This window comes from Amaranthus tricolor, chromosome 11, assembly GCF_026212465.1.
Source record: "Amaranthus tricolor cultivar Red isolate AtriRed21 chromosome 11, ASM2621246v1, whole genome shotgun sequence".
In the NCBI taxonomy this organism is placed as follows: Eukaryota; Viridiplantae; Streptophyta; class Magnoliopsida; order Caryophyllales; family Amaranthaceae; genus Amaranthus; species Amaranthus tricolor.
Genome location: NC_080057.1, coordinates 26,020,844 through 26,048,061, shown reverse-complemented (window position 1 = coordinate 26,048,061; position 27,218 = coordinate 26,020,844). Strand labels below are relative to the sequence as shown.

At 33.0% G+C, this 27,218-nt stretch overlaps 6 protein-coding genes and 3 non-coding genes across 10 annotated transcripts; 2 read left to right on the top strand and 7 right to left on the bottom strand.

Moving 5' to 3' along the window:
- The first annotated feature begins 634 nt into the window (after positions 1-634).
- On the top strand, positions 635-3,710 carry LOC130827766 (UPF0426 protein At1g28150, chloroplastic). The gene is made up of 3 exons (XM_057693611.1): positions 635-797; positions 885-1,013; positions 3,267-3,710. The coding sequence occupies exons 1-3, from the start codon at positions 756-758 to the stop codon at positions 3,447-3,449; spliced, it is 354 nt and encodes a 117-aa protein (XP_057549594.1). The 5' UTR covers positions 635-755; the 3' UTR covers positions 3,450-3,710.
- Positions 3,711-5,091: 1,381 nt separating this feature from the next.
- On the bottom strand, positions 5,092-7,251 carry LOC130827765 (ubiquitin-60S ribosomal protein L40). The gene is made up of 5 exons (XM_057693610.1): positions 7,025-7,251; positions 6,850-6,936; positions 6,653-6,755; positions 5,528-5,594; positions 5,092-5,404 (listed from the first exon to the last, which is right to left on the bottom strand). The coding sequence occupies exons 1-5, from the start codon at positions 7,125-7,127 to the stop codon at positions 5,378-5,380; spliced, it is 387 nt and encodes a 128-aa protein (XP_057549593.1). The 5' UTR covers positions 7,128-7,251; the 3' UTR covers positions 5,092-5,377.
- On the bottom strand, positions 5,818-5,908 carry LOC130827974 (small nucleolar RNA SNORD24). Its single transcript, XR_009047287.1, has one exon. It is a non-coding gene; the product is annotated as a small nucleolar RNA SNORD24 (small nucleolar RNA).
- Positions 6,341-6,443, bottom strand: LOC130827999 (small nucleolar RNA snoR99). The gene has a single exon (XR_009047310.1). It is a non-coding gene; the product is annotated as a small nucleolar RNA snoR99 (small nucleolar RNA).
- A 1,249-nt stretch (positions 7,252-8,500) lies between the features above and the next one.
- LOC130827763 (40S ribosomal protein S14-2) lies at positions 8,501-12,334 on the top strand. Its single transcript, XM_057693609.1, has 6 exons — positions 8,501-8,657; positions 8,789-8,908; positions 9,800-9,845; positions 10,864-10,949; positions 11,039-11,168; positions 11,853-12,334. Exons 1-6 carry the CDS (start codon positions 8,655-8,657, stop codon positions 11,918-11,920), a joined length of 453 nt encoding a protein of 150 aa, XP_057549592.1. The 5' UTR covers positions 8,501-8,654; the 3' UTR covers positions 11,921-12,334.
- Positions 12,335-13,238: 904 nt separating this feature from the next.
- LOC130827762 (uncharacterized) lies at positions 13,239-16,896 on the bottom strand. The gene is made up of 5 exons (XM_057693608.1): positions 16,579-16,896; positions 15,917-16,155; positions 14,615-14,727; positions 14,024-14,164; positions 13,239-13,785 (listed from the first exon to the last, which is right to left on the bottom strand). Exons 1-5 carry the CDS (start codon positions 16,844-16,846, stop codon positions 13,533-13,535), a joined length of 1,014 nt encoding a protein of 337 aa, XP_057549591.1. The 5' UTR covers positions 16,847-16,896; the 3' UTR covers positions 13,239-13,532.
- A 78-nt stretch (positions 16,897-16,974) lies between these two features.
- TRNAL-UAG (transfer RNA leucine (anticodon UAG)) lies at positions 16,975-17,054 on the bottom strand. The gene has a single exon. It is a non-coding gene; the product is annotated as a tRNA-Leu (tRNA).
- Positions 17,055-17,873: 819 nt separating this feature from the next.
- On the bottom strand, positions 17,874-22,540 carry LOC130827761 (protein ORANGE-LIKE, chloroplastic). 2 transcript variants are annotated; one of them, XR_009047242.1, is made up of 8 exons: positions 22,219-22,496; positions 20,924-21,041; positions 20,676-20,795; positions 20,302-20,388; positions 19,710-19,786; positions 19,405-19,532; positions 18,594-18,853; positions 17,874-18,160 (listed from the first exon to the last, which is right to left on the bottom strand). XR_009047242.1 is itself a non-coding variant. In XM_057693607.1 (8 exons), exons 1-8 carry the CDS (start codon positions 22,398-22,400, stop codon positions 18,083-18,085), a joined length of 927 nt encoding a protein of 308 aa, XP_057549590.1. In that variant the 5' UTR covers positions 22,401-22,540; the 3' UTR covers positions 17,874-18,082. The 2 variants fall into 2 exon arrangements, 1 of the variants encoding a protein (XP_057549590.1); XM_057693607.1 differs by having other exon boundaries at positions 18,717-18,853; positions 22,219-22,540.
- Positions 22,541-23,629: 1,089 nt separating this feature from the next.
- LOC130827759 (uncharacterized) lies at positions 23,630-27,022 on the bottom strand. The gene is made up of 3 exons (XM_057693606.1): positions 26,356-27,022; positions 25,857-25,910; positions 23,630-24,092 (listed from the first exon to the last, which is right to left on the bottom strand). Exons 1-3 carry the CDS (start codon positions 26,665-26,667, stop codon positions 23,856-23,858), a joined length of 603 nt encoding a protein of 200 aa, XP_057549589.1. The 5' UTR covers positions 26,668-27,022; the 3' UTR covers positions 23,630-23,855.
- Between the last annotated feature and the right edge of the window lie 196 nt (positions 27,023-27,218).

Here is a 27,218-nt window from a genome sequence, read left to right as displayed (position 1 = left end):
TTGAAATGGATCGGAAAAAAAAAATTTTTTATTGGTTATTTTACCCTATAATCTATGCTTGTCAACATGCTGTCTAGACTTGGGTTTGATTATTTTCAATCAGATTATTTTTAAGTCTATTTTAAATCAAATTGTTTTAAATTTGACTGAGTTTGAATCAACCAAATAAGTCTAAATTTTTTTATAAAATAGTTCTGTTATCATTATAAAATTTCAAAAATAATGTATATAAGGTAACTTCTTTTGTTTATAAAGTACAACTTTTTATATAAAATTAAAAATAAAAATATTTTCAAATTACCGTCTAATAATTTCTAATGGAGTTAAAATTCAGATCAATACAACTTTGTAATCTATTAATCACTAATTCCTCCTTTGTTTCATTTAATTTATACTTTAAATTTATTTTATATTGTCTAATAAAGTGTTCACTCTTTACAACTTTCTTTAAATTCGCTTAGATATTCATTCATAATTTTAATCTTATCCCCATATTTAATATACCAGCTATCAACTATTAATATTTTAAATATAACAATAAAAATAATAATTATAACCAATAAAATTACATCAATATCATCATTTATCCGGTTTATTTCACTCATAAATAATTATTAAAACCGTTAGATCCAAGAGTATACGTATATACGAAAATTAGTCATTCAATTTTTCATCAAAATTAGGGTTCTTATTTAGGAGATAGCAACTTCTAATTGCAATCACCAGGTTTAGTGGCTGTGGCTTGTTAGCAAAATATGTCAAATCTTATTTTCATTCCTCATCCTATTTCCCCAGTGGTAATCCGATTCACTTTTACACCATTTTTATTAATTTTTACTTCAAATCTTATGAAAAACAATGCTTATTTACTTTGTTAATTGCAGTCGACTCCAAAATCTGTTGCCAAAAACACTCATAGAGTACTAATTAATCGGAGATTGCCCAGTAGAGTTTCTGTTAAAGCTTTCTTCTTCAACCCATCTGATGAACGAATTCTCAAGGAAGCAATCAAGGTTTAATTTTTTAATTTTTAGGTTTAGATTTTATATTCGTTACATTTATCTGGTAATGATTTTTATTTACTTGAATTTTTTCACTTAATTATACATAAATTTTTAGTGTTTCTTCAAATTTATTTATTGGGTTCAAATTCTAAATTCAATAAGGGAGCGTTTGGAAATACGAATTTCATTTGAATTTTTGTAATTCAATTGAAGAAATTGAAATTATGAATTTAAATTCCAATTCCAATTCCTCAATCTCGTTTGGAAATCAAAGAATTGAATTCCTATATTTCAAATCCACATAGTTGTTTGGAAAATATTGAAATTGAATTTTTAAATTTAAATAGGAATTGAAATTAGGAAAGGTATGGGTTGGAAATGAAGAGTTTGTTTTTTAATTGGGTTGGAATTGTGTTGGAATTAGGCCAATTCAAATTTCAATTTTTCAGCTTAGCCAAATAATGAAATTAGGCCAATTCCATCAATTCAAATGAAATGACCTAATCCAAACATAAGGGTTAAATTCTTAAATTCATTTTATTAATTGGGTAATGTTTTTTTAGCTTAATTTTAAATTGATTTTGCATACTCCATGTTTTAGTAGTTTTGTCGAGGAACCAACTCAACCAAAACTTGATGGCTCAGCCCCACGATGTTATATGATGTTGCAAATGACTTAGGTGGAATGGCTTAGCTAGATGAAGTTTAAGTTTAACCCATTATAGCAATAGATTCATCATCATCATTCCAATGAGTCCCGCCCAAGGTAGGGTCCGGAGAAGGCGGGAAAGAAGACAGACCAATACCCTTATCACGAGGATTATAGCAATAGATTGAAGATATATTTTCCTTCCTGATTGAAAATCCATAATTTTGTACAATTGAAAGCATGAGATTTTGTACTACTATGATTTTGGCACACCTAAAGTACCTTAGCTATCCCGAGTAGATAATTTTGTACAATTGAAGATATAATTTTGTACTACTATGGTTTCTTTCAGTAGATAATGGTCATCCAAGCTATCCCGAGTCGAATGTAGCGCATGGATTGTAATGTGTTAAGGATTGATAATGCAAAGCCGGATTTAGTTTGTGAATTGTGATGAGATAAACATGATTTTGAGTTGTTATTGAGTAAATTTGATTTACCATGTTGGTTTTTCCTAGTTTAGAATGCTTCAAAATGTAGTGTGAGTAACTTTAGTCATAGTGAAGCATTCAAGCATGATTTCCTTGATACGTGCTCCCTAGACCAAGTTTATTAAGTTATCTGGTCTTGGTTAAGTAACCTTGATAGTGTTTGTAATATTGTTCTGCCCTTGGTTAAGTGGATGATGCTTTGAAGAGAAAAATGTTGAAACTATGGGGGGAGTCGAGCGACACCACACCTCATTGTGTAACGGGATTTGCCCTCAAGAACCTCTCTTTCTAAGGATCTTTCTAGAGCCAAACGACTCTTTGGTCGCATCCTCCTTTATGGGTATGGGTTACCGCCTTACTTCCCTCTTCAGACCCCGCTCATAGAGAGACCCCGTTTATAGTTTTCTATGAGCGGGATACACAGGGTATATGATGATGATGATAATGATGATTTACTAATCTGCCCCAATATGGTCTTCTATCTTGCCTTCCAAAAAAAATGACCTAGCAGACGCTAGAATTCTGTATATCATTGATGACACCGGTTTATTAATCGATTACTCACTTTGTTCCTTATGTTTTACTCCATTTGACCCAAATATAAGACAACATTTTGGGTTTTATGGAGCAAACTCGAAGAGACGGAGGGATTAACATTCGTAGTTATCACAGGAGAAACTGCCTCTGCAATGTTTCTACCCACACCCGCCAAAAGCTTTGTGTGTTTGCATCGATCAATGAGTTATAGAAGCGTTCGAAAACTTCTCAACATGTATAATATATAAATGTATTGCACAAATTGTTATGAGAGACAGTCTCTCCGAGAGATGCATTAGATATATGAGCTAAATAGCCCAATTAATACAAATAAAAGAGAAATAAGAATGTGGGCTTCTTGTTTTGAGGTCGTCTTTTTGAGAGACGGTCTCTCACAAGAGTAGTTGTATGTATTATGGTACGTTGCATTGTTAGCCGGTGGTGTTTAGACTTTATGGCTATTCTTGTACCTTCAAACACTCCAACCAAAGGTCTTTGTTCGTTAATCATTAATCATTAATCACAATTGTATGATTATCTATTACGAGGAATCTAAGCTTCAATATCATGTTCTAACTCTATCAGGAACCAGTGGCATTCATGGGCGGAATGTTTGCAGGCTTTCTTAAGCTGAACTTAAATGAAGAGCCCCTTAAGGAGTGGATAAATAGAACAGTTGAAGCTTCTGGTATCACAGAAGAAGAGATCGAGGCTCAAGGAGCAAACAGCGAAGAAGAGGAAGCTCCTCAACAGATTGATATCGAATGATACGTTCGATAATTGTATTGTACATTCTGCATTCGACATACTGAAAATAGTAAGATACTTGTATGGAGGGACAATCAGACCTGAAAATTACTCCTGCTGATGTGATAATTTGTTGCACATTCTGCAGTCATAGGTGTATCATTCTTGTTGTAGTTGTTACTCTTTGGTTCATATTTGAGTTGTATGGTGGAAGGGTAAAATTGTCACAAGGGTAAAAGGAAAAGTTGTCGAATATTGATAACTTGACATGCATTTCATCAATCCGTGGACAATGTCTTAATCTTTAGTGTAGATGGTGAAAATGTCATAGGATTAAAAGGAAAAGCTCTCAACCACTAGGCTAACCGGTGATTCACAATATAACAAATAACTCTGATACTCATAACAAATTATTTTAATTCTTGAAGAGTGATATCTTTTTTAGAGTATGTTTTAGATTCATTCAAACACGAAGTAAGGAAAAAAAAAATTTCAAAACGCCACTTTGATTAAATGCTATGTCGAATAGGTCCGTATTGTTTTACTTATTCTTTTGAATAAATATACTTTTTTTTCACTCATTTTACATCAAAAATTTGCATAAAAATGTGAAAAAAATTATCACATCATAATTTAAAATACAAAATTAGTAAAACAAAAGATTAAGTGTGAAAAATAAAGTGTCAAATTTCAAGTGGAAAATAGTACTTAAGAAAAAACAGTATAAAAGAAATAAATTCCAGATATAAATTAGTACTTCTATTATATTAACTTTGTTCCCAAAAATACATCAAATTCACTTCAAATCATCAAATAATCCATTGTTTTCTCCAACAATGGAAGAACACAAAAAAGTACAAGAAGCTGCTTGGATTCTTCTATGTTTGAAGAAAGAGAATGAACATACATTAAAAAAAAATTACTACCCAAAAATTCCTATAAAAAATAGACCATCATATTCCAATGAAATGTATGAAGTTGCATCCATTCTTTTATCTTTGAAGTATCAAAATGAAGCTACGTTCATGGTGAAAAATCATTAAGATTTTAATCCATCATCATCAAAAAGATTATTAATTCATGATCAACCTTCATCATAATGAACATCAATTGTACTTTTTGGTGATCGTATTTAACCCAAAAGAAAATGGGTTTTTGATATCCTCCATTGCCATCTTCGAGAAAGCTTGCAGCTAATTTAATGGCGGAATACAGCACAGAAAGATATAAATAAGGTAGTTTCTATTATATGAATTGGCAGTTCCAAACCCTTTACAAATCTTTATCCCAGTCTTATAATTCTTGACTGTAATCGAGTTTTATCTTAATGAGCTTCTTTTTTTAAATTTATAGGGTAGGCCGAGGGAAGTGAAGGACCAAATGGAATTTAATTTCAGGATTTTGACAAGAAAAGGCGATATTTGCTCCAACGGATACAAGATCCGATTTTAAAATATGGGTTTTTTTTTATTCTTCATGTTTCATAATTGGATTTGAGTTTGATTGCTGAGTACGATTATCATTTTAAAACCCATATTGCCTTTAACAATACAGATTAACAGTAAATCGGATTTTTAATCCTTGATGGTTTACATCTTGATTCAAAGTCGGGTTTGATTATAAAAATCGAGTAAATGTCGAATTGAAAAAACTAAAAGAAAGCTCCAACAACCAAAAAGGTCACTAAATATCATCAAAATTCAAAATGGTTTGAGTACAAAAACACAAATACAATCAGTCATTCTCAAGGCACAACATTAAAACAACATACAACAGAGTATCACATCCTATGACTTAACATTATCGGTAGTTCTCCAACATGTGAATATTAAGGTAGTACAAACAGAATTCTACTCAATAGATCGAGGTACAACAAGATATAACCTAGAAAATACTTGGAAACCATCATGAGAGCCACATCGAATGATGATACAGAAATTTGCACAAGCTTACTTGATCTTCTTCTTAGGCCTCAGCTGCGGAGATAAAACGTAGACAACAAATAAGTTACTAAGCAGCAACAGACATTTGCATGTTTCATTATTTAAACAGTGTATACTTGCTTCATGGCGATAAGAAACAAGGAAACTCAAACATACCTGGTTACTGTGACCACACTTCTTCTTACGGCAATTCACAGCCCTGGGGTGTAAACGAGCATAGCACCTGGTTGAGATTGAAACAGATAATATGTATTTAGATCATATTCAAGGGTGACCTATGAATAAGAAATGTAAAACTAGACCAGGTTTGCTATATTCAGATTCTCAAAAGAGACCAACAGCATAAAAGTTAACAGCATAGCACCTGGTTTAGATTGAAACAGATAATATGTACTAATACTAAACCAGATTCTACACTAAAGAAATGACAGTATTTAATTTGGATTGGCCTCAGAGATCTTGGTGGAAAATGATCATCATATGGATGATAAATGTATCCAATCAAGAGTAGCAAATATCTTTCTTGCATCACTGGCCACAATGTTAAGACTCTTTTAAACTGCTTTGCTTGAGCAAAAGCAATACAACATGAACAGTATTGCAATCGAAATAATGATAACAATTCCTGGAAGATTTCCTTTGCGAATACAGTGTAAAATAGCTCTGGTTTCAACAATAACAGCAAGGAAACAAAAGCAACTTCAATACATCCCCCAGGAAAAAAAATCCACACTTCATCTAAACAAAACTAAAAGAAACATAAAAAGGCATCTCTTCATCTAATGACGCATTACATGGTTTGAATGAATAGGCGAATAGCAACAATCAATTTGCAAACAGATACATTTCAAAGGTAACTCAATGGTTAATAATCAAAGATCAAATCTTCCTTTACCACATTAGAAACACATGAAGCAAATCAAGCACATAATAAATAGAACAACTTATCAGAGACGCCAAACACACAAGTAATGTACCACCCATGAAAATCAACTGTAAGAAAACGTTGACAGCTGATAAAGTTAACGAATGGAAAATTTTCTTTAGGGATCTAGTATATCCTCATCAGCATTGGAATAGCCCAAGAGGTTAAGTTGAATGATCCCCTAAATTACAAATTTACAACGCCATAGAACAGTGCAGGAGCAGAACAGAAACACAAAAAAATGAATTTTTGCTTTTTTCAAAATTTGAGGCCCAAAACATTATTTATCAAATCTACGTAGTTCACTCAATTCACAACCTCAATCAAAATATAAATAAAAGCTGAAAAATACATACTTGCGGCAAATCATCTTGTCTTGGTTGAATTTACGGGCCAAAGCCATCAATGAAGGCTCAATAATTCCTCCTCTAAGCCTCAACACCAAATGAAGAGTTGATTCTACACAAACAAATTCAAACACATTTAATCAACAGAGAAAATTATTAAAATTACCCCCAAAAAACTTACTAAAAAAATAATAAATTAAAAAAACCTTTCTGAATGTTGTAATCAGCTAGAGTACGGCCATCTTCAAGCTGTTTTCCAGCGAAGATCAAACGTTGCTGGTCTGGTGGAATTCCTGTAAATTTCAAACAAAAAACACAATAAATACAATTGAAAAATTGAATTTAAGAAAGAAAAAGAAGAAAAGGGAAAAGAATATAAACCTTCTTTGTCTTGGATCTTAGTTTTGACATTGTCAATTGTGTCGCTGCTTTCAACCTCAAGGGTGATAGTCTTACCAGTTAGAGTTTTCACGAAGATCTGCATCTTCGATCCTTCTGAGTTTTTTCTAGGGTTCTTCTTTCGCACAATGACGGCATTGCAAATGGAGTTGATAGGCAATATATATAGTCAGGCGTCAGTTAGGGTTTTGTAAACTTTTACTGCTTCCTACTGTGAAAAAACGTATAAAACCATCCCTAAAGAGTACTGACGTAATAATGAGGTGAAAAACAACCAAAATAATAAAAATGATAAATGTCAAAAATTAGGGTTTTAGATTATGAATAATGATTTTGCATTAAGTATAAATAAATGAATGATTATTACATCTTGAACTATTTATACAAAAACTACGAAGCTAATTATAGAAAAATAAATGCCTTCTTGTGAAGAACAAAAATTATAAATTATTTAGATCAATTATAATGAATTTCGAAAAATCATAGATAAGTTTGATGGTTATATTATTTTTATTAAATATCTCTCTAATATCAAATATTTGATTACTAATACCGTTAAACATGCATAGAAAAAATATACATATTTTATTATTAAAAATGTTATAATGTTATCCAAACCCGTTGATCCAAATCAAAGTCATTTAATTAATTAAGTCGAAAATGACAACACTAACTTGATTTGTAACAAATCAAGTCAAATTGATTTTTATCATCTTAAACTTGTAGTTTGTAAGTTATATACTCCCTCCTATTCATCTTAGGTGTCCCATTTACTTTTGAGACACTATTTATTTATCACTCTTAAATTGCATTTTATAATTAATCTATAAGTTAAAACATAGTCATGTGAGATCTTATTTGATTCGTTTTGATGTAAAGATTATTAAGGATTGAGTATTTTTTAGGAAAAAATACTTAAAATTATCCAACATTTTCATGATTTTTTTTAATAATCTCACTTATTGATTAACCATGAATAATCCAAACTTTAGGCGTATATGTCTATAATAAAATTGGATAATTTGATCACCAAAAAAGTATACTTAAAATTAATGTAAAATTAGAGATACATTTTTAAAATTTACATAAAAAGTTATGAATAATAAAAAAAATCATTAATTTTTTTTTAAAAAATAAAAGTTCTTATAGCAAGTCATCAAGTTACCGGATTTACTTTAGGAAAATATCTTGAAATTTGAATTATTCATGGTTAATTATTGTAGGAAAATCATGAAAAATTGAATTATTCTAATTAATTTTTCATATTTTTAATTTACTATGAATAATAAGATAATATTAAATTAATATGATAGTGATTGATAGACTAAAAAATAACTAAAGTTTAAAATTTTATCTTTAATCAAACTTATTTAATAAACAGATTGAATCGGATCAACCCGTTTAACTAATTAAGTCAAAAATCTCAACTTACATCCAATTAATTTTGATTAAGTAAGGGTTCAGCTAGAGTTAGTAGCTCTACTATCTTTTGTTTGGCCCGTCAGAAACAATCCAAAAGAGTTTCACGGTATACAGTTATCGGTGAATTGTGAGACTTTACCTTGTTCCAAACCCTAATTCCCAATTTTTCTCTCGCACCTTCGTAGCAGCCATGGTAAGTATTTTCCTTTGATCTTCTATATCTATTCCTTAATCCGATTTTTATGCTTTCTGATTCTCCAGCATCCAACATTTTTACGTATGATTCGACTAATTTTGTGTTATATATCTGATTTGTGATTATAGTCGAGGAGAAAGACCAGAGAGCCGAAGGAAGAGACCGTCACTCTAGGCCCTGCCGTGAGAGAAGGAGAGCATGTTTTTGGCGTTGCTCATATTTTCGCATCCTTCAATGACACTTTCATTGTAAGTAAAGTTTTTTTTTTTTTAAAAAAAATTTCATATCGTATTATTTGTAATATTGATGATAAAATCTGTACTTCAAATGATTGAATTGATTTTTATGTTTTAACTCTTTTTTTACTCTCATAATATTTTAGTATCTTTGGTTAATTTTGTAGAAGTATTTGAAGTGATTGAATTTGTTGTGCGACAGCGGAAGCAAGGTCGAAAAACAACAATGAAACAACAAGAAATTAATGTGGTTCACTATCAATGTGATAGCTACGTCTACCGGCACCGAGAACAAATAATTTCACTATGATCGCAAAGAATACAAAATAAATTACAATCACGCTCACAAACTAACTACAATGGCTCTCTTGTGATCTCACTGAATTTGTGAATCATAATTCCCTAGTGCTAACAAGAGGGTGTATTTATAATAAATCAACTTGAAAGACAGTTTTAGGGACTAAGTAACCACAAATAACCGACCACAAATAAATGTAACCCTCCCAAAAGACGTTTCCCGTGAAAAGAAACTTCAATTGCGCGACCCGTGTAAAACTACGGGAGCCGCAGAGTGAGATCAGAGGCAACTCCGCGCCCCGCGGAGTATTACGCGCCCTGCGGATCAAAGCAGTATGGACTCCGCGCCCCGCGGTCTTCTGCGCGCCCCGCGGAGGTCTTCTTCGACTCGTATTCACCTTCTTCCAATGGTGTTAGCAAGTTTGAGTCACCATTTAACAACATAATTGATTTTGAGACGTTTTTGATTTAATAATATTTTAAATTTTTTTGATTAAATCTGTATTTGAAGTGATTAATGTGTAACACATATTTAATGTTGTTGGTTAAATCTGTATTTAAGCTGATTAAATTGATTTTTATGTTTTTTTGTTGAATTGAATGCAGCATGTGACTGATTTGTCTGGAAGAGAAACTCTAGTTCGTATTACTGGTAATTGAATCTCTTTTTTTTTTATAATTTATTTTACTGGGGGTAATTATTGCTTGATTTTATTTTCTTAGGAGATAAGAATTCGGTAGCGTTCGGGATGTGGATTGGTTTGTTGAGGTTTTCAAGAGTATTGCCCGAGCATGCCGGTGATTCTGTTTGAGAAAGTATTGGTCTTTGGTATTATTTGAGTGTATTGTTATATCGATATGTGATCATGAGGTTTGATTGAATTATCGAGGATGTTTTAAGTATTGCTTCGAGTATGCCAATGATTCTGTTTGGGAAAGCATTGGTCTTTTGCATTACTTAAGTTTTGTCTTATTGATTTGTGATCATGAGGTTTGATTATAGTGTGCTTTACGTTGAAAGAACTATGTCTATTGTTGATGGATGGGTCTATGGATTTCGTAATTGTAGTATTGTTCATGAGTTTTGATGACTATATTTGGGAGTATGAATGAGCCACCTCATTGTAAATTGTGTTTTGAACTCGTTTGTAATTTAAATTTGTTATATGTTATTGTTCTCCTCTTGTCTTCAAACACGAGTAAGAAATATACTTGCAGCACTTTGTCTATTTTGTTTGTGGAATTTCACCTGCACAAGCCCTACACATAACATATAGCAAGGTACTCATCTTAAGGAATTGCGTTGCGTATCCTTATCAAGGTGCCCAACCCATCTCCCACCCATGGGTATGGCCTTAGATGTGCATTTAAACTAAATCATTAAATTGATTTGTAGTGAATTTATTTTCTAGCTAGCTGATTTTTAATCAATTATTATCTGATTTTTATACAGCTACACTGATGTAAAATAAGTTCTGTACTATTATTATGACAAAGATTAATAACTTCATATCAGATATTGTACAAATAGCTTAGATATAAACTTCTTTGTCTTTGGTTCCTGTTTTATTTGTGATATTGAATATTGTTTGGAGTCCCTTGCATCTCCCGTACTCTGTCTTGTGACGTCTGGCTTGCTTCCTCTGATTGTTTGATCTGGTTGGTTGAAGGTGGGATGAAAGTCAAAGCTGATAGGGATGAATCATCTCCCTATGCTGCTATGCTTGCGGCCCAAGATGTTTCACAGCGATGCAAGGTATGTGTCTAATCTTATTTCTTCGCTGTGGTAAGATTTATATCATTCTTTGAATGCTTGTTAATGTAAAGGTGTTCTCCATATTATAGGAACTTGGTATCACTGCTCTCCATATCAAGCTCCGTGCTACTGGAGGCAACAAAACCAAGACTCCTGGACCAGGTGCTCAGTCTGCTCTTAGGGCCCTTGCTCGTTCAGGCATGAAAATTGGCCGTATTGGTATGAGACTCGTACCTTTTATTTTTTGATTCTGTACTGCAATAGATGTCTATAACGAAGTGTTCTTCATATCACAATCTTCTCCTTTGTTTGCTAAAATTATTATTAGAGTTTCCTCTTTCAAACCACATAATTATAAAATATTGAATGCGGTTCCTTGATGATTGAAATACTTTCATGTCATATGTCGTTGCTGAAGGTTTTTTTAGAATTTATAGTCAACTGATTTCATGTGTGCGTGCACACTTGCTAATGTTCTATTGTCTTTCCAATCAATATGCTGACATTTAATTTAACATCTTTAATTTTTCGAAAGTCAATTTGTGATCCTACCTATGTAACACTACATCTGTCCCTATTAGAAAGTACCCTAGTGAAATCGTTGTGTGTATATGAAAAGGAAAATTGAGTTGGAGAATATGACAAAATACAAATGGATTCTATAAATGAGTGGTTAAAATGTAGAGAGAAAATAAGCTTGTGATGAGATTAAAAGAAAAGGAGTGAGACCATGGACAAAAAAAAGGTCCAAATTGAGTGAGACAAACTAAAGTTGAAAATAATGCTAATTCATCGAAACAAATGTAGTAGCATTTTGCAACGTCGTTCTTTATTGTATGCAAGTGTGCTCGAATATCTCTTGAACATGACTTTTTTGTACTGATGCATTAGTTGTTTTTTCAGAGGACGTGACACCAATCCCAACTGACAGTACCCGCAGAAAGGGAGGAAGAAGGGGAAGGAGGCTGTGAATGTTCTTTCGACATGGATCATATGGCTTAGTCGTCTATGGATACGGCTGGAGGGACATCAGTTTACAGCCTATCCGCTGAAGCCTCTGCCCAGCACTCGTTAGTTGAAACCGTTGTCGTTTATTTAGGAAGTCAAAACCCGTTTTGAGTTTAGATTGCCCTTTATGCACGAGGTTTAAAAAGCAATTTTGATGCTATTAGAGAGCATATAAACTTTTAGATTGAATTTAGATCATTTGAATTCGTTGCTCCTTGATTTTTCTTAGATAATTATAAATTGCATAGACGGTTGTTTTGTTTTGATATCTTGTTTCATGTTATAATTTCTAATCTTTTTATTTTCCAACATTGTTGTGTATACATAAAAATCCTTGTTGTGTATCGAACTAGCGATATATCAATTTTTTTATCTCAGATTTGCCGTGTGACTGAAAGGTAATGAGTTTGAGTCTTGAAAACATTTTAAAGAAATGTAGGATAACGTTGCAACCATTGTGGTGTAATCGTCTCCTGACTGTTTTGTACATGGGAGTATGGGACTTCTCAAGTTAAACTTGAATTAAATAGCACTATGATTGATCCAGTTAAAAACTGATTAAGATTTGCTAAAATCTGAAATGATGTGACTTGAACTATCTCTACTCTACTACTCCCTCTATCATTAAATTTGTCCCATAGACATTTAATGGAAAAACAAAGAGACAAAAATAAATATTAAGGATTAAGAACAAATATATGTGGATGAAAAAAAATGCAAATGTAAATGTAAATTAAAGAAAGAGTGCAGATTATACTAAATAATAAAAATAATGTAAATTTGACAGGTTGGACTAAAAAAACAATTCAAATTTCATAGAACATATGAAATAATAACATTCATGGACAGAAAGCACATTCATTTAAACATCATCATTATACCTCGTGTGTAAACCTATAGATACTATAATCAGGATTTGGACAGAAATGTAAGACAACAAATCAAACGCATGAAGAAGGATATAGTCAAAGAATCTCTCAATTCAAGAAAGTTTTCCAAAGGAAACATAACAATAGCAATACAAGATAAAAAAGCACTATAAAGTAGATTCCTCAATTTCTATCGGAATCTTCTGTGACGACTATACATCAACATAAAAGGCGTTGTCATCATCAACTATATCATATTAGCTGCCCTTGTCACCTCCATCATAGAGATAAACGTAAATGATCTCTCTGGATGCATCACTGTCCATTCCGGGGGCCGGGGGAGTCTCCTCAAATACGATTCAAATAAAGAAAACAAGTGTCGGCTCATATAAAGCAAAGCACGCATCGTCTATTGTTCCCTTCACAGAACCGTATTCATTTATGAAAAGATCAAATACTATTATGTGCTTTTATACACGGTCTCTTATCCAGTCAAGTTTGCAGAATACTGAGCAGTAGAACTCGGAGTGAATTGGATTTGAATCGAAAAACAAATGTACAATAAGCTTCTTTAATAAATGAAGCCTTAGAATAGAATTACATTGTTCAATTGTTGGTGAAATTGATCATATCTGAATTCCTGGTGATCCATTTCTGATGAAGACGCAAAGGACTATTTTTATATCCAGAAATCTTCCCGACTTCCTCACTCCATGGAAGCAATCCTGGGAGCAACAATGTCTAAGAGTCCCTTTGGATTATCAACATGAACCCAATGTCCAGCTTTAGGGAGGACATGAAGAGAAAATGTCCCCTCAGATTTATCTCTTTCCTTGTTAGAGAGAGCTCTTAGCCTCTGTACGACATGTGGTTGCCACCGATCACTCTTCTCAGCTTGCACAATGTTGATTTCCATTCCTTTCGGAGGGTGCTCTAGGAGAGACCAATAATCTTTCTCCCTGAAGAAATTCAGAACCACAAATTATTAATGATATTACAGGATAATTCAAGCAAATAAAAAGGAACATGACAGCAGTAGCGACAACAATCTATTACCCCAATGCCACTAAGTGACACCTGCTTAGGTGGGGGTATGGGTGGTTGGATGTACACAACCTTACCCATGTAATGAAAATTTCTTTTCCTAAAAATAATAATTACCAAAAAGTGAAAAGATGATAAACCATGAGGGATAACCTGTAAGAATTGAACATCTGAAATGCACCTTCAAGGTTGAAGGTCCATGTCTCATGGTCATTAGACTTCTTTAGGTTGGTGCCAAGCCATTCGGATAATGACTTTGAAAACCCCAGGTTCATCATGTGTTCCACGAGCCATCTGGAGATCATAACAGATTGATTCATAACAAATAAATTACTAGAACCAATTGGTGTAAAAAACTATTTAGGGTAGCCATAATTAAGCATGACATTTCAACATGCTGATCAGTCTCATAATATTCAATTACAAAACAAGTCTAGATATCAAGATGTGGCTGAAGAACTGCAGTCTAATGAGTATCAATTGAGGCAAACCTAATTTAACTTATCAATCAGTCATGCATATTTGCTACTAGAGTTTAAGACCAAAAAAAATTCAAATGATAAGGTTTTCAGCTATCTTCCCATTGAGGTAAAAGTAGTCAAATCTCACATTTATCAAGCACAAGTGGGATCCTGAGTTTTTTTATAAAGCATTTTAGAGTGATAAAGGAACATATGAGCTTGTTCACATTGATGAGAAGTTGACATAAGAAAGTTCTCGGAAGAAAGTTTCAAGAGTACTCACTTTCGAGAAGGAATAGGTGATGGAAGAGTTTGCAAGGTCTCCAAAACTTGCTCCACTTCTCCACTACTATCTTCAGGACTTACAACTCCAGGCACTGAGTCCAGCACCCATAACTGTTCTGCATCACGTAAAGTGACGCTAAAGAGTCTTCTCATTATAGAGTAATTCAAATTGAAAGCCAAAGCAAGGCAGAAAAGTGCTGCTAAAATAAAATAAATCATATGACATCGAATATTCACAATGACAAACTATGTGGATATCTGAAAGCCATGATAGTTAAGCCCAAGCCAATACTTTGCACGCTAATTATCTCACATGATTCCCATTGCTATGTTGTTTGACAGCAGACATGATGATTAGACAAGACATTATAAGACTAATAAAAGTAAGCATAGTTCTATTTCCAAATTCAATCCCCTATAATACCTTTCAGTTACTTGAGTTATTCACAACTTTGACCATTGAAGAATTAAGATTTTCCCTGTCATTAGAAAAAAATTGAAAAAGACCAAAGCCTTCCATCCACAATGATTTCAAAAAATTTAAGAAAGCATATTGAACATAGAGCTCAAAATTATCATTTACACAAATGCGAAGCAATAAAACCAAGCCATTTACCGGCTAAACGTCTCAACTTCTCAGTTCAAATCCTCATTATATGAATGTGCAACAACCAGAATTTATGAATTCATCTAGTGTAACTAACTCAGGCACACTGTAATGTTGGTTTATAATATGATGTCGATTTGAAGAAGTATAACAAAGAAATTACTTTAGCCTCTCAACCTAAATCCTTTTCAGTCCTCACATCTATTATCATTTATCAACTGGCACGGCCACAATTTTGATGACCTGTGATCTGCTGAAGCTGACGTTCACATGATCACATGTTAAACAAACTTGCCTAAATGTCAATCATGGGTAAGATCAGAAAATTCTACACACCATAATACATCCGAAAACTATGTTTGGCAGGCAAATTTATAGAGTTCCCATAAGTGTTTTTTTCCAACACTCATGATGACATGCAACACAACATTGCATTGTGGAAGTAACACAGCTCACCATTTTTATACCAGCACTATACACACAACAAAATGGAGAAGAGGACTATTCAAAATTTAGAAACTAATGCTGCAAGAGATTAAGCAATATAAAGGCAAGGCATTAATAACAGTAAGAGAATCCTAGGTATATGTATCAACTACGAAAACAACCAAGTAGACAAGCAATGGAGCCATAATAGAAAGGTAAGAATATCTCCATGTGAAGCATTACTACAAGGCTGTAGCAAATTAATACCTGCTTCGGTAACTCAATAGAATCCCCATAATCTCCACGAGCACCACTTTGAGCAAACTGCAAAGCAACCTTCCCACCTAAAGAATGTCCCATAACAACATCAGGCCAATCCCAACCTTGAGATTTCACCAAATTAGCCAAATCAGCAGCAGCATTATCGAGATCATGAGGTGGTTCAAGACTTTGTACCCCAGCTGAATTTCCATGGTTCCTCAAATCAACAAGCACCATCCTCCATTCTGCAAAATGGTCGAAACCCCCCAAATCATATAATTCTGCAATTCTTTGTAATCAACGCCAAACAAATCAAAATTGAACTTCCAACTTGATTTGCATATCATCATCATCCAATAAATCAAGGAACTGAGAGCTTGCATTTATATTATATAATTATATTATAATTCAGCTCATTCAACAGCTCAAAAGCCCCAAAATTTCATAATTTATCACCAATTTACGCATCAATTGGTGTAATTAATATTTCAAACATTCATTTTTAGCTCCATATATATCAATTCCCATAATCAATTATGAGATTCAAATCTCTAATAATTTCATTTTTTAAATATCTTGTTATAAATTGAAAATAGTTATCTAATATTGACATCATTTTTTTCAGGGACTAAAAAAAGCACGAAAAAAGAAAAAAGAAAGAAAATTACCAGAAGATGAATTAGAGGAGAGATAAGATACAAGATTGCGAGCAAAAGAGCGCCAATTTCTAGCGGAACCCAAAAGGCCATGAACAACAAAAACAGTTGAATCATAAGCTCTATCGACTGAATTGGAAGCTCCAATTTCTTCAAAAGCTAGGGTTTCCAACCATCTTTTACTTCCAGTACATGAATTAAACCCTAAATTGAATCCCAAAATATTCGACTGAGTTATTAACCGAGTTAATCCGAGTTTGTATTGAATCGTCCTCGCCATATTTGATTGAAGTATTTCTTTCTTTTTTGCCGCTTTTAAGAATTGCAAATCGATTGAAATAAATTGCAATTATGCTGAAGAGAGGAAATCAAAACGATGTCGTTCCAAAAATTTAAAAAGTAAAAGATTGACGGCTGTGGGATTTGAACCCACGCCCTTTCGGACCAGAGCCTAAATCTGGCGCCTTAGACCACTCGGCCAAACCGTCTTACGTTGATATAACAATTATATAAAACGTTTATAACTTAATATATATTTTGTATTTCATATGAAATATTTTCTTATTAAAATACATTATACGTCTTCTCAAGGAAAATGATGATTTATACACAAACTAATTTAGAAACATGGTGAGTTATGTAAATCAAAGAAAATTGAATTTTTTAAAAATTGAGTCAGAATAATTACGACTTAGTTTTATTTTGATTTTTCCAAGGCTAACTTATTTTCGAATTATATGTCAAAATACAATCTAATAATTTTCATCCGATTTACAATCAATTTGAATCAAATAATAAATTAATATATGTAATTACAAGGCTAAAATAAAAAAACTTTAAATTACATTTTGAAGATATTCTAAGCCAGAAAATTTGTCTTTTCATAAAGTTACGTATATTGTTTTTGTTAACATGTAATTTACATAATTATGATCTAAATGCGCAAAGTCTTCTGTCATTCAAATCAAGAGGTTTGAGTTCATAGTGCCCATGTTTTAATTTTATACAAATTGTGCATATATTTATGACGATAATATTCACTAATTTATCAGCTATTTTTATAAGAGATTGTTTCTTAATGAGACAATCTCAAAACAAAGAGCTCATGTTTTCATAATTGAGCTATGAAATCAATACATTAGAGTGTGTGTCTCACAATAAGAACGCCTCATGCAATAATTTGTATTAGTTAATAAGTTTCATGGCTATTGTTATTACCTCAACTTCAAAATAGAGTTTATAAGTAAAATTTTCAACTATCCCAACTCCAATACATCTCGACTTGAAGTCTACAAAAAGAGCAGAAATCTTATGTCGCAACTAATTTGAAACGAAGAAAAGACACTATATTGAAATTTTTACACATGGTACTTTTATAAATCAAAAACAAGGATTAATTACATAAATACAAAAACATTTCATACAAGACCAACAAGAACACTTTCTTTGAGGTTTCCAAAAAAATAGAATCGATTAACCCGGAAGCACCTGCTACGTTGTTATATCGATAACCATCTTAATCGAATGGATCTATTCGCAGATCATGTTCGCTAGCCATTATCATCCCGGTGCAAAGGCATGTAGGACACATTACCTGAAACCAAAGGCATTAGTTATTAACCATTAACCAAATGATGCACTAGATTGGGCAAGTTACGTATAGTCTCCATCCGAACAAGCACCAAGAGTAGAAGACATGTAGTATTGTTGATCGATACGAGAAAAGAAAATAATTCCGTTTTGATGTTTAAATGTTCGAGTTAGGTTCATTCCACATTTATAAAGGGGTAACTAAAAACATAAATGTCTAAAAAGCCGCAGAAAACTTAACTTCATCACGGGGCTTTATACCGATGGACAAACATGCCTGGCAGAGAGCCCCACAATCCGATCGAAGGAAACCAACACCCACATTCGGAGTTGAATCTAGAGTCATAACTAGCTTTACCACTATCCACGAATTATGTACCCTAACCAATAGTTAAAAGGTGGGGAATTGGGTGTATTTAGGACCGACAAAAGCTAACCTGTGTTGCAAATCTGACCAGAACCTAACCCGAAATAAATGGGTTTGGACTTCGGACTGATAGCTGGCAAATCGTAGATGTAATATTTCAATAAAAGCATTTTCAATCGAGAGAAGTGCATACTTTTCCGACTCCTGAACAATTTGAACACCTTTGTGTAGTTGGCACTCGCAAGGGACGATCAAAATCACCGGATATTGAAATCGGTTCCGTCCTCAGGCACACACCACTTGAAGAACACCGAGCACAAGCCAAATAGCCTGTATAAGAAATCCATCAATGAGAAACAACAGCAGAAGGATACAAAAACAGAGATCCTGAGCAACAAGACCCACAAGATAAAGTTGTAGACCGATAACGACGATACACGATGCGAATTTAAGACTTTCAACAATCATCATCCGCATAAGAAAGAAATACTTTTATTTTCGGATTCTTGCTTATCAAGAATCCCCTACCGGCAAGAGGGGGAGGGAGAATCAATTATCCTGTAGGTGGTGAGAATCGAACCCCTATTGCAAGGGAAAACCTTTAACCATTAGGCCAAACCACGATTCTCATTAAGTAAAAATAATTTACGATAGCATACACGAACTAAAAATAGTAAATGACCTTTGTAAATAACTAGTATAGTGGAGCAACAAGACAAAAAGGAGTCAGAACTTGGTCGCAAGCTAACGATATCAAGACCTTCCCATGTTAGAAAACTAGTTAAAGGAATTAGTCGAAGTAGCAAAGCACACTAGAGCGAATATGCACAATAGTTAGAATATGCACAATAGTTAAGTTGAATGAAGAAGATGACATGTACCGGATCCATGGCAATATTTGCATCGTTTCTTCTCTTGTTGTTCGACATTGTTAACTTCAATGAGCATCAAAGCTGAAATAACACCCACAGCTCCACCGGAGAAAGACGCCACTATGGGATCAACTTGACTGAAATTAGTTATCAAAATAATATTTTATTTGTCACTGATACTTTAACTATTTAAAAGCTAGGGATTAACAAAGGTTGGCTCTGAAAACAACCCTCTTGACAAGATAAATCATGAAAATCATTTCTGAAACTCATTTATCGTAGCGTAAAAATAAGATCGAATATTCGGTTGGTACCTCAGTTGTAGAGGCAAATGCAAGCTGAGAATAAAATCCTTATAAGATGTTCCACCTATGCCTAATTTCAATTCCAGCTGCAAAATAAAGCAGGTTAAGATTGGCACCAACACTTCTAGCAAGCTCTTGACAACATTAACGTGATTCAAGTCATAGAGTAAAAATGTGGTAACGAAACGTTGATGCGGTAATGGGAGTGATGTGATATTATAACGCCTAAATATCGGTCAAAACCATAAGATATCCCTTGATACAGCCCAAAATACGGTTTTTTTACACCTTTACAACACGGAAAATATCGGTTTGTTGTTTTTGAAAACCTTTACAATGCGGTTGACGCGATGCGATGCCGCCTTGTTTTTACACTATGATTCAAGTCATTGAACACTAAAGTGCTTATATTAATCTTGCAGTAACAAATCTTGAATTTCAAAAGAAGTGTGTGTGAAAAACTGTATCATCACAAAGATAACTTGTGCTATCTTTTCTAATATGCATTGTAGATAACAAGTGTTTGATCACGACTATTAGGAGAATAACACATTTATCAAAATCATTGAACTCTTCCATAAAGCACAAGTGAAAAGCTTACAGTTGGAGCAATGAGGCCTCCAAAGACAATGATCCCCGTGATAAACGAAAAGCTAGTCAAGTATAGCTTCTTCAATGACATTGGAGTCTGCAGTAGAAAGAAAACACAAGAAGCTCAAAACTTTCCCGAAGAAGCGCTCAAAAACTATTTTATTAATTCATGTTGATTCATTTGATTTGGTGACATAATGAAACTGTAGAACCTCGATGAATTTATCAAAGTCCATATATGTTTCATCAAAATTTAATGCAATGAATTGTATGCATGTATCTTCCATCACTTTAGCGGAATTTCCTAGTACACGAAAAATTGAATTATACTTGACAAGGTGACTACAATTATTAACAAATTAGCAATAAGCAATACTCGATTACCACATGAGGAAGGAAGGGAATTGATGAAGGAATTTCAGGCATTTCATTTGCCTCGTCGGATGATGCATCATGTGCAGCTTTCATTCCCTTGAGACGTTGTTGTATCCGTAGTCTCCTTACCTAGAATTAACACAAACACGTTCGAACGGAAAACAATAAGATAACACATCTTCATTCAACAAAGGAACAGGGTTCAGTTTGTAACATCATTGAAACAATAACATCATAAAGACTGTCACAAACTTCACCTCTTCCATAAGAAGAAATATCTTATTACGCCTACTCCTTATATTATCTTGGATCTCCTGTGCCTGCATTTGAACAAAGTTCTGAACTGTTTCGGGTCCCTCTATGATGCAAAAGTTGCTGCACAACAAGGTTTCAACATTATAAAGAATCAAACAACATGTCATCACCGCAATGCCAAGTGACTCCTGCCATAACACGAGGCATTGTGAAAATCCTATTAATACTAAATTGGGTAACATATAATACATGATGATAGACGAGTTGGTTAAGCACAATTTTCGCCCTAGACCGTTCCTGATCATAAGCAAGGTCAGCATTTGCGTAGATGTATATATATACATCTATATTTATAATGATAATTACAATATATATAGGGTTTGTCTCTGTTATTTTTCCAAATACTTGTTTTAAGTTTAGAATTAATCCTCCAAAGAAAAGGGCCATTTCTTTCAAATTGCCCAGGGCCCATAAAATTCCAGGAACGACAATAAATTTTGCGTCACCCTATACGATTATCTAGGAACACCACTACCCTAATAATAAAAAGGAGGTAGTTTTGATATAACGTTGATTGCATGGCAAACATCACTAACAACTTGACAATGGTTTAAATAGTCATTTTAATATATTTCTATATAATCTAAAACCAAATAACTTTGAACCTATCATCTTAAGAATCCAAAACCAATTATTATTCACTAAACAAATGGGAAGACATCTATCAATCAAATTACAACCAAATGACAATTTGAACCAACATTAACACAAAAAAAACATTAACAATCCATATAATGAAATAAGAGCTCCAATCAACCCTATTGTGTAGCTTTAACACAAAAAAACATAGAATTCATACAATTTAATAAAGGAACAGATAAAAATATGAAGTATGAACCAAAAACCCACGCTAAATTCTCATCACATTATAAAAAGTATAAACCAAAAACAATCTATCCTTTTCCAAAACAATCTAGATTATCATGGGAAGTTTATATATCTACAAAAGATACAATCTTTTGCCAAAATTGACCATTATAAGTGTTGTTTAGTAGCTTTAAATTAAGAGGGAAAGAATGAAGTACCCAGAAATTGTAAGAAATCTCTATAAAATAAACCCACTAGAAATTCTCATCATATAATAAAAGTACAAACCAAAAAAAATCTACCCTTTTCCAATATAATTCAAATTATGATATATATCTACAAAAGATACAATCTTTTGCCAAAATTGACCAAAAAAAAGTGTTGTTTAGTACAATTAGTAGCTTTCAATTAGAGGGAAAGCAAGAAGTACCCAGAAGAATTGTCCCCTACAGGTATAGAATTGGAAGAATCTTTTGAAGAAGAAGAAGAACATATACATCTTTGATGCTTGAAAGAATAAGAAAAAAGATGGCGTTTTAGTTTAAATTTAGGGTTTGGATTAGAAGGGATGATGAACAAAGGAGAAGGTTGAAGAGAAAGACAAGACTCCATTATTTTTCACATGAAAATCATCACTTCAAAGAGCTAAAAGCTTATCTGCTGTAACCGCTTGTCTACTGTGTTGTGTGAGCACTTTGCTGAAATATTAATGAATTCTTATTATAACTTATGCAATTTGCATTTCACGCCAAATTTGCTAAAAGTACAAAGTATAATGTTAATTATCTCTAGAAGTTATTTATATATTCTACGTTTGATATTTTATTTGGTTTTTCAACGCTATTTATCAATCAGTTTAAATCTAAAAATTAAAATATAATTAAGTAAAATTTTATTTAATTTATCTTAATTTTATTAATATCAAATTTTTATAATTTTACTCAAACACATTTAGAAATATTTAAGATTAAAATAGTGCGTTGGTAAATATGGCAAAACCACTTTATTAATATCAAGCTTTTATAATTAGGAGGGAGTGTATTTTTTTAATCCTTGATTAACCTCATACTTAATGTTTTCTACCACTTTATGTTGTATTTTATAAATAATCTTGTTATAATTATAGTAAATTTGTTATAATTATACGATTATCATTCTTTCTATTATAGAAGTATTTTGGCAAAATATATAGCTTATTGGACAATTTAAGTATCATATTTTGATATAAATAGATAACTAAGTATTCAAACAATCTAAAGTTAGTATTTGACAAAATAATTGTTAATTAAATACTTTATTATTTTGAATCAACTAATTTACAATAAGTTTCTTCTACCAGCATGTTTAAACTATTTTACTTTAATATTTGATAAATTAAGGACAATATCATGCCATCATGTAGGCGCAATAATTGATCATTCAAATCATGAAAATTAATTTAATCGGTTTATTTTTCAAAATAATTATTAACTCTAACGGTCCATCTGATAGGTGGTAATAAACGGTAGTAATAAAAATGAAAAACTAGTGTAATTTTGGTTGAAAAATATCTAAATTACCTTATGACCATACTTGTCCAACTTCAATCATCTTTTTTTTCATAAAATTCATTCCAATGCATTACCCATTGGGAGAGGTAGTATTAGGTGGTAATAGAACTTTATAAACAAAATTTTTTTTTTTATCAAAGTTTCATTACCATGGAAATAATATGAAACTTTTGATGAAATTTTACACTACAAATCATTCCCATTACCACTATTTAATACCACTAACCAAACGGACCATAAAAGTACAAAATTTTAAAGTTCTAGTCTACACCTACTAATCCGAGAATAAAATTAAACATAACATTTGTAAACAATTGTGATTAAGCAGAGTCTATTAAAGGCAGTGTATATCAGTACATTGTTTCTAGTCCTAGATAGATATTATCATATTACAACACAGGACAAAGAAATTTTCATTTCATATATGCAGATCCAATATTAATATTGCAGAATTAGAGTTATTACAAATTTCACAAAAAAATAAAATAAAATAATAAAAATAAAATAAAATAAAATATCAAACTCCGGCAATTTCAACAGATTTCTTAAGGGCCGCAAGAAGGCTCTTCATGATTCTGGGCTCACCAGGAGGCACTTTATTTTTCTGAACTCCTTTTCTGGTAGCTCTGAACAATGGAGGATCAGATTCTTTGCTTCCTAAAATTACTTGACAATCAATGTACACATTGACTTTTGTCTTTCCATCGTCGATTTCAACGAAGCCTAATCTTACCCCTCCATCGATCTTGTCTACCTGTTCCATCCAAAGTGAATATGTTCAAATCAGTTCTGTTGTGCAAAGCTCTTGCATCTAAGATTACGACTTTCCACAGCTGATAATACATAATCCTCTTTACTCTTTAAACCAACTTGACTAGAAGATTATGCTGATGGTTGAACCCTAAGACTGGTTTATGCTCTATCACACCTCTTGCACGAGAACTGATTGAGCTAATAGTGTGGATGCAACAAAATAAACCAAGCACAGTGTGCAGACTACTAAGAATCTAAATAATCAGAATGAATGTGTTCAAACTGGCCAGTTGTGCTGTGCAAAGGTCTGGCATCTAAGATTACGACTTTCAACAGCTGATATGATATATAATCGTCTTTAGACCAACTTGACTAGAAGGTTACGCTGATGGTTTAGCCCTAAGACTGGTTTATGTTCCATCACACCTCTTGTACGAGAGCTCATTGAGCTAATATAGCGTATGCAACAAATTTAATCAAGCACGGTGTGAAGACTACACACTCATTAATAATCTAAATAATCAAAGTGAATGTGTTCAAACCAGGACAGTTGTGTTGCGCAAAGCACTGGCATCTAATATTACGACTTCCCTCAGCTGATACAAAATATAATCGTCTTTAGACCAACATGATTAAAAGGTCACGCTGATGGTTGAGCCCTAAGACTGGTTTACGCTCTATCACACCTCTTGCACGAGAGCGCATTGAGCTAATAGTCTGTATGCAACAAAATACCAAGCAAGGTGCGCAGACTACACACTCTATGATTCTAAATAATCAAAGCGATGTGTTCAAACCAGTTGTGTTGTGGAAAGCTCTGGCATCTAAGATTACAACTTTCCCCAGCTGATATAATATATAAATGTCTGGAGACCAACTTAACTAGAAGGTTACGCTGATGGTTGAGCCCTACGAATGGTTTAAGCTCTATCACGCCTCTTGCGCGATAGCTCATCGAGCTAATACTGTAGATGCAACAAAATTAACCAAGCACGGTGCACAGAATACACACACTTCAAGAATCTAAATAATCAAATTGAATATGTTCGAGCCAGGCCAGTTGTGCTGTGCAAAGCTCTAGGATCTAAGATTACGACTTTCCTCAGCTGATATAATATATAATCGTCTTTAGACCAACTTAACTAGAAGGTTACGATGATGGTTGAGCCCCAAGACTGGTTTATGCTCTATCACACCTCTTGCACGAGAGCTCATTGAGCTAATAGTCTGTTTGCAACAAAATACCAAGCACGGTAGGCAGACTACACTCCCTTTATGTTTCTAAATAATCAAAGTGAATGTGTTCAAACCAGTTGTGTTGTGGAAAGCTCTGGCATCTAAGATTACAACTTTCCTCAGCTGATATAATATATAATCGTCTTGAGACCAACTTAACTAGAAGGTTACGCAGATGGTTGAGCCCTAAGACTTGTTTATGCTCTATAAAACCTCTTGCATGAAAGCTCATTGGGCTAATAGTCTGGATGCAGCAAATTAAACAAACACAGTGTGTAGACTACACACTCTTTAAGATTCTAAATAATCATAAAATAACTTTACAACCAACGTTTCATTTCCCAATGCCATAAAATGCCTTCCTCGTATGTTGAGTTTTGGGGTCGTATGCACAAACTGACACAAGCTTATCCTTATTGGTGATAACACAAGGATTCCTTTTGATCGACCTTTGGTAGCAAACATTAAATGCAGCCTCACCTAAATAAGAAGTGCACATATTCTAACATTCAAAGTTGATAGTACTAACCTTCATAGGCAGAGGAAGTGGCAACTGAGCTCCTTGGTTCAAGCTGTTAGCCCACTGTTCATTCAATCCTCAGCTAGTTAGACAAGTTAGTCCATATATTTTCTCAATACAATAATATTTCATTACCCAATAGAATGTTACACAAAACAATATTCAAGTCATACAAGAAACGAAACAAGAAACGTCAATGAAGTTATTTGAAAACTTGGGAAACGAAACTTAATCCAATAAAAATTGCAATAGCGTCATAGTGTTTGTCCAAATACATTATCATAATTAGAAAATATAACCATAACATCAATTAATCATAAAGCAAAAGTCGTATCAAAGTGTAATTTAGGGTTTCGAATTGCATTTTCATACTCGATATAAATGGCTTGAAATCGAGATTTGGGGTGTCTAATGTAAATAAGGATAATTAACGTAAAATTACATCAAAAAATGGTAAGAAAACTGCAAACAAAGTAGAAAACAATAGGAGTAGAATGCATTACATTACCTGAAAGAGTAAAATCTCAAACCTAGGAATATTAGTATTAATAGGTAACTTCATAGTTCCAAGAGAAACTCCCTCTTCATCATCATTAGAAACATTACCATCTTTATCTGCTGATGATTTCGCAGTAAGACTCAGAATTCTGTTGCTGGAAAATGATAACCAAAATCTAGGAATGATTTTGTGATTGCCATTAAAACTAGAAATGAATGAGAGTGAATTAGAAATGGGTTTCTGAGCTGAAAAGAACGGTTTATTGGAAGCAAATAATGTTTTTGGGTTGATTATTGTTTGATTAGCTGTTGCTGATGCCATTGGTTTTTCACTACTGGGTTTTTGAAGTGAAAGAACTGAGAATTTCCCACTTTTTTGGTTTTTTTCTTTATTTTTTATTTTTAGAGTTGGTGTTGTGATAATTTATGTGATGACGAGAGGATCATATGTTTGAAGTGGATAGGGTTTTGGTCATATGATTAGAATTTAAAGTTTGTGTTCTCTGGATATCATATATTCCGCCCATAAAAAATTATAATTAATATTTGGGAAAAGAAGGAAAAGAAGGCTGCGGACAAAAAGTCCTTCGCCTCGAGAAAGATTTTAAAAAAGAGAGGTTCCTGCAACGAAAATGACTGACTGAAACTACATCCGCAAGCTTGCATTTTATAGAAAATTTAGTCTTTACATTAAAGAGGTAAATATAACAAATTTAATAGACAGACGAAATATTTTTACAATCATAGATGAGAATTGAAGATACTAATGAGGATAGTTAAATAAATGTATATGTGATGGTAAAATGAATGGACTAGAAGAAAAGCATGGTGATTTTAAAAGGACATAAAATCAAGATTTGATTTTAGAAAGTA

Bases quoted from the DNA above. Each gene is read 5' to 3' on its own strand.
- LOC130827761 (XM_057693607.1), bottom strand. From the start codon at position 22,400: ATGGAGTCTTGTCTTTCTCTTCAACCTTCTCCTTTGTTCATCATCCCT. The intron at 20,796-20,923 runs GTGAAGTTTGTG...TGTTAATTCTAG, and splicing joins TATTTCTTCTTATGGAAGAG to GTAAGGAGACTACGGATACA. The intron at 19,787-20,301 runs GTAAGCTTTTCA...TTTATTTTGCAG, and splicing joins GAGGCCTCATTGCTCCAACT to CTGGAATTGAAATTAGGCAT.
- LOC130827763 (XM_057693609.1), top strand. The intron at 8,909-9,799 runs GTAAGTAAAGTT...AATTGAATGCAG, and splicing joins CCTTCAATGACACTTTCATT to CATGTGACTGATTTGTCTGG. The intron at 10,950-11,038 runs GTATGTGTCTAA...TCCATATTATAG, and splicing joins ATGTTTCACAGCGATGCAAG to GAACTTGGTATCACTGCTCT.
- LOC130827759 (XM_057693606.1), bottom strand. From the start codon at position 26,667: ATGGCATCAGCAACAGCTAATCAAACAATAATCAACCCAAAAACATTA. The intron at 25,911-26,355 runs GTAATGTAATGC...TTGAATGAACAG, and splicing joins TTGAGATTTTACTCTTTCAG to TGGGCTAACAGCTTGAACCA. The intron at 24,093-25,856 runs GTTAGTACTATC...TGGATGGAACAG, and splicing joins CACTTCCTCTGCCTATGAAG to GTAGACAAGATCGATGGAGG.
- LOC130827766 (XM_057693611.1), top strand. From the start codon at position 756: ATGTCAAATCTTATTTTCATTCCTCATCCTATTTCCCCAGTG. The intron at 798-884 runs GTAATCCGATTC...TGTTAATTGCAG, and splicing joins CTCATCCTATTTCCCCAGTG to TCGACTCCAAAATCTGTTGC. The intron at 1,014-3,266 runs GTTTAATTTTTT...TAACTCTATCAG, and splicing joins TTCTCAAGGAAGCAATCAAG to GAACCAGTGGCATTCATGGG.
- LOC130827765 (XM_057693610.1), bottom strand. From the start codon at position 7,127: ATGCAGATCTTCGTGAAAACTCTAACTGGTAAGACTATCACCCTTGAG. The intron at 6,937-7,024 runs GTTTATATTCTT...TGAAATTTACAG, and splicing joins TAAGATCCAAGACAAAGAAG to GAATTCCACCAGACCAGCAA. The intron at 6,756-6,849 runs GTTTTTTTAATT...TTGTTTGTGTAG, and splicing joins TGATTACAACATTCAGAAAG to AATCAACTCTTCATTTGGTG.
- LOC130827762 (XM_057693608.1), bottom strand. From the start codon at position 16,846: ATGGCGAGGACGATTCAATACAAACTCGGATTAACTCGGTTAATAACT. The intron at 14,728-15,916 runs GTATTAATTTGC...GATGCAGAACAG, and splicing joins CTATTGAGTTACCGAAGCAG to TTATGGGTGCTGGACTCAGT. The intron at 13,786-14,023 runs GTTATCCCTCAT...GAATTTCTTCAG, and splicing joins CAGATGTTCAATTCTTACAG to GGAGAAAGATTATTGGTCTC.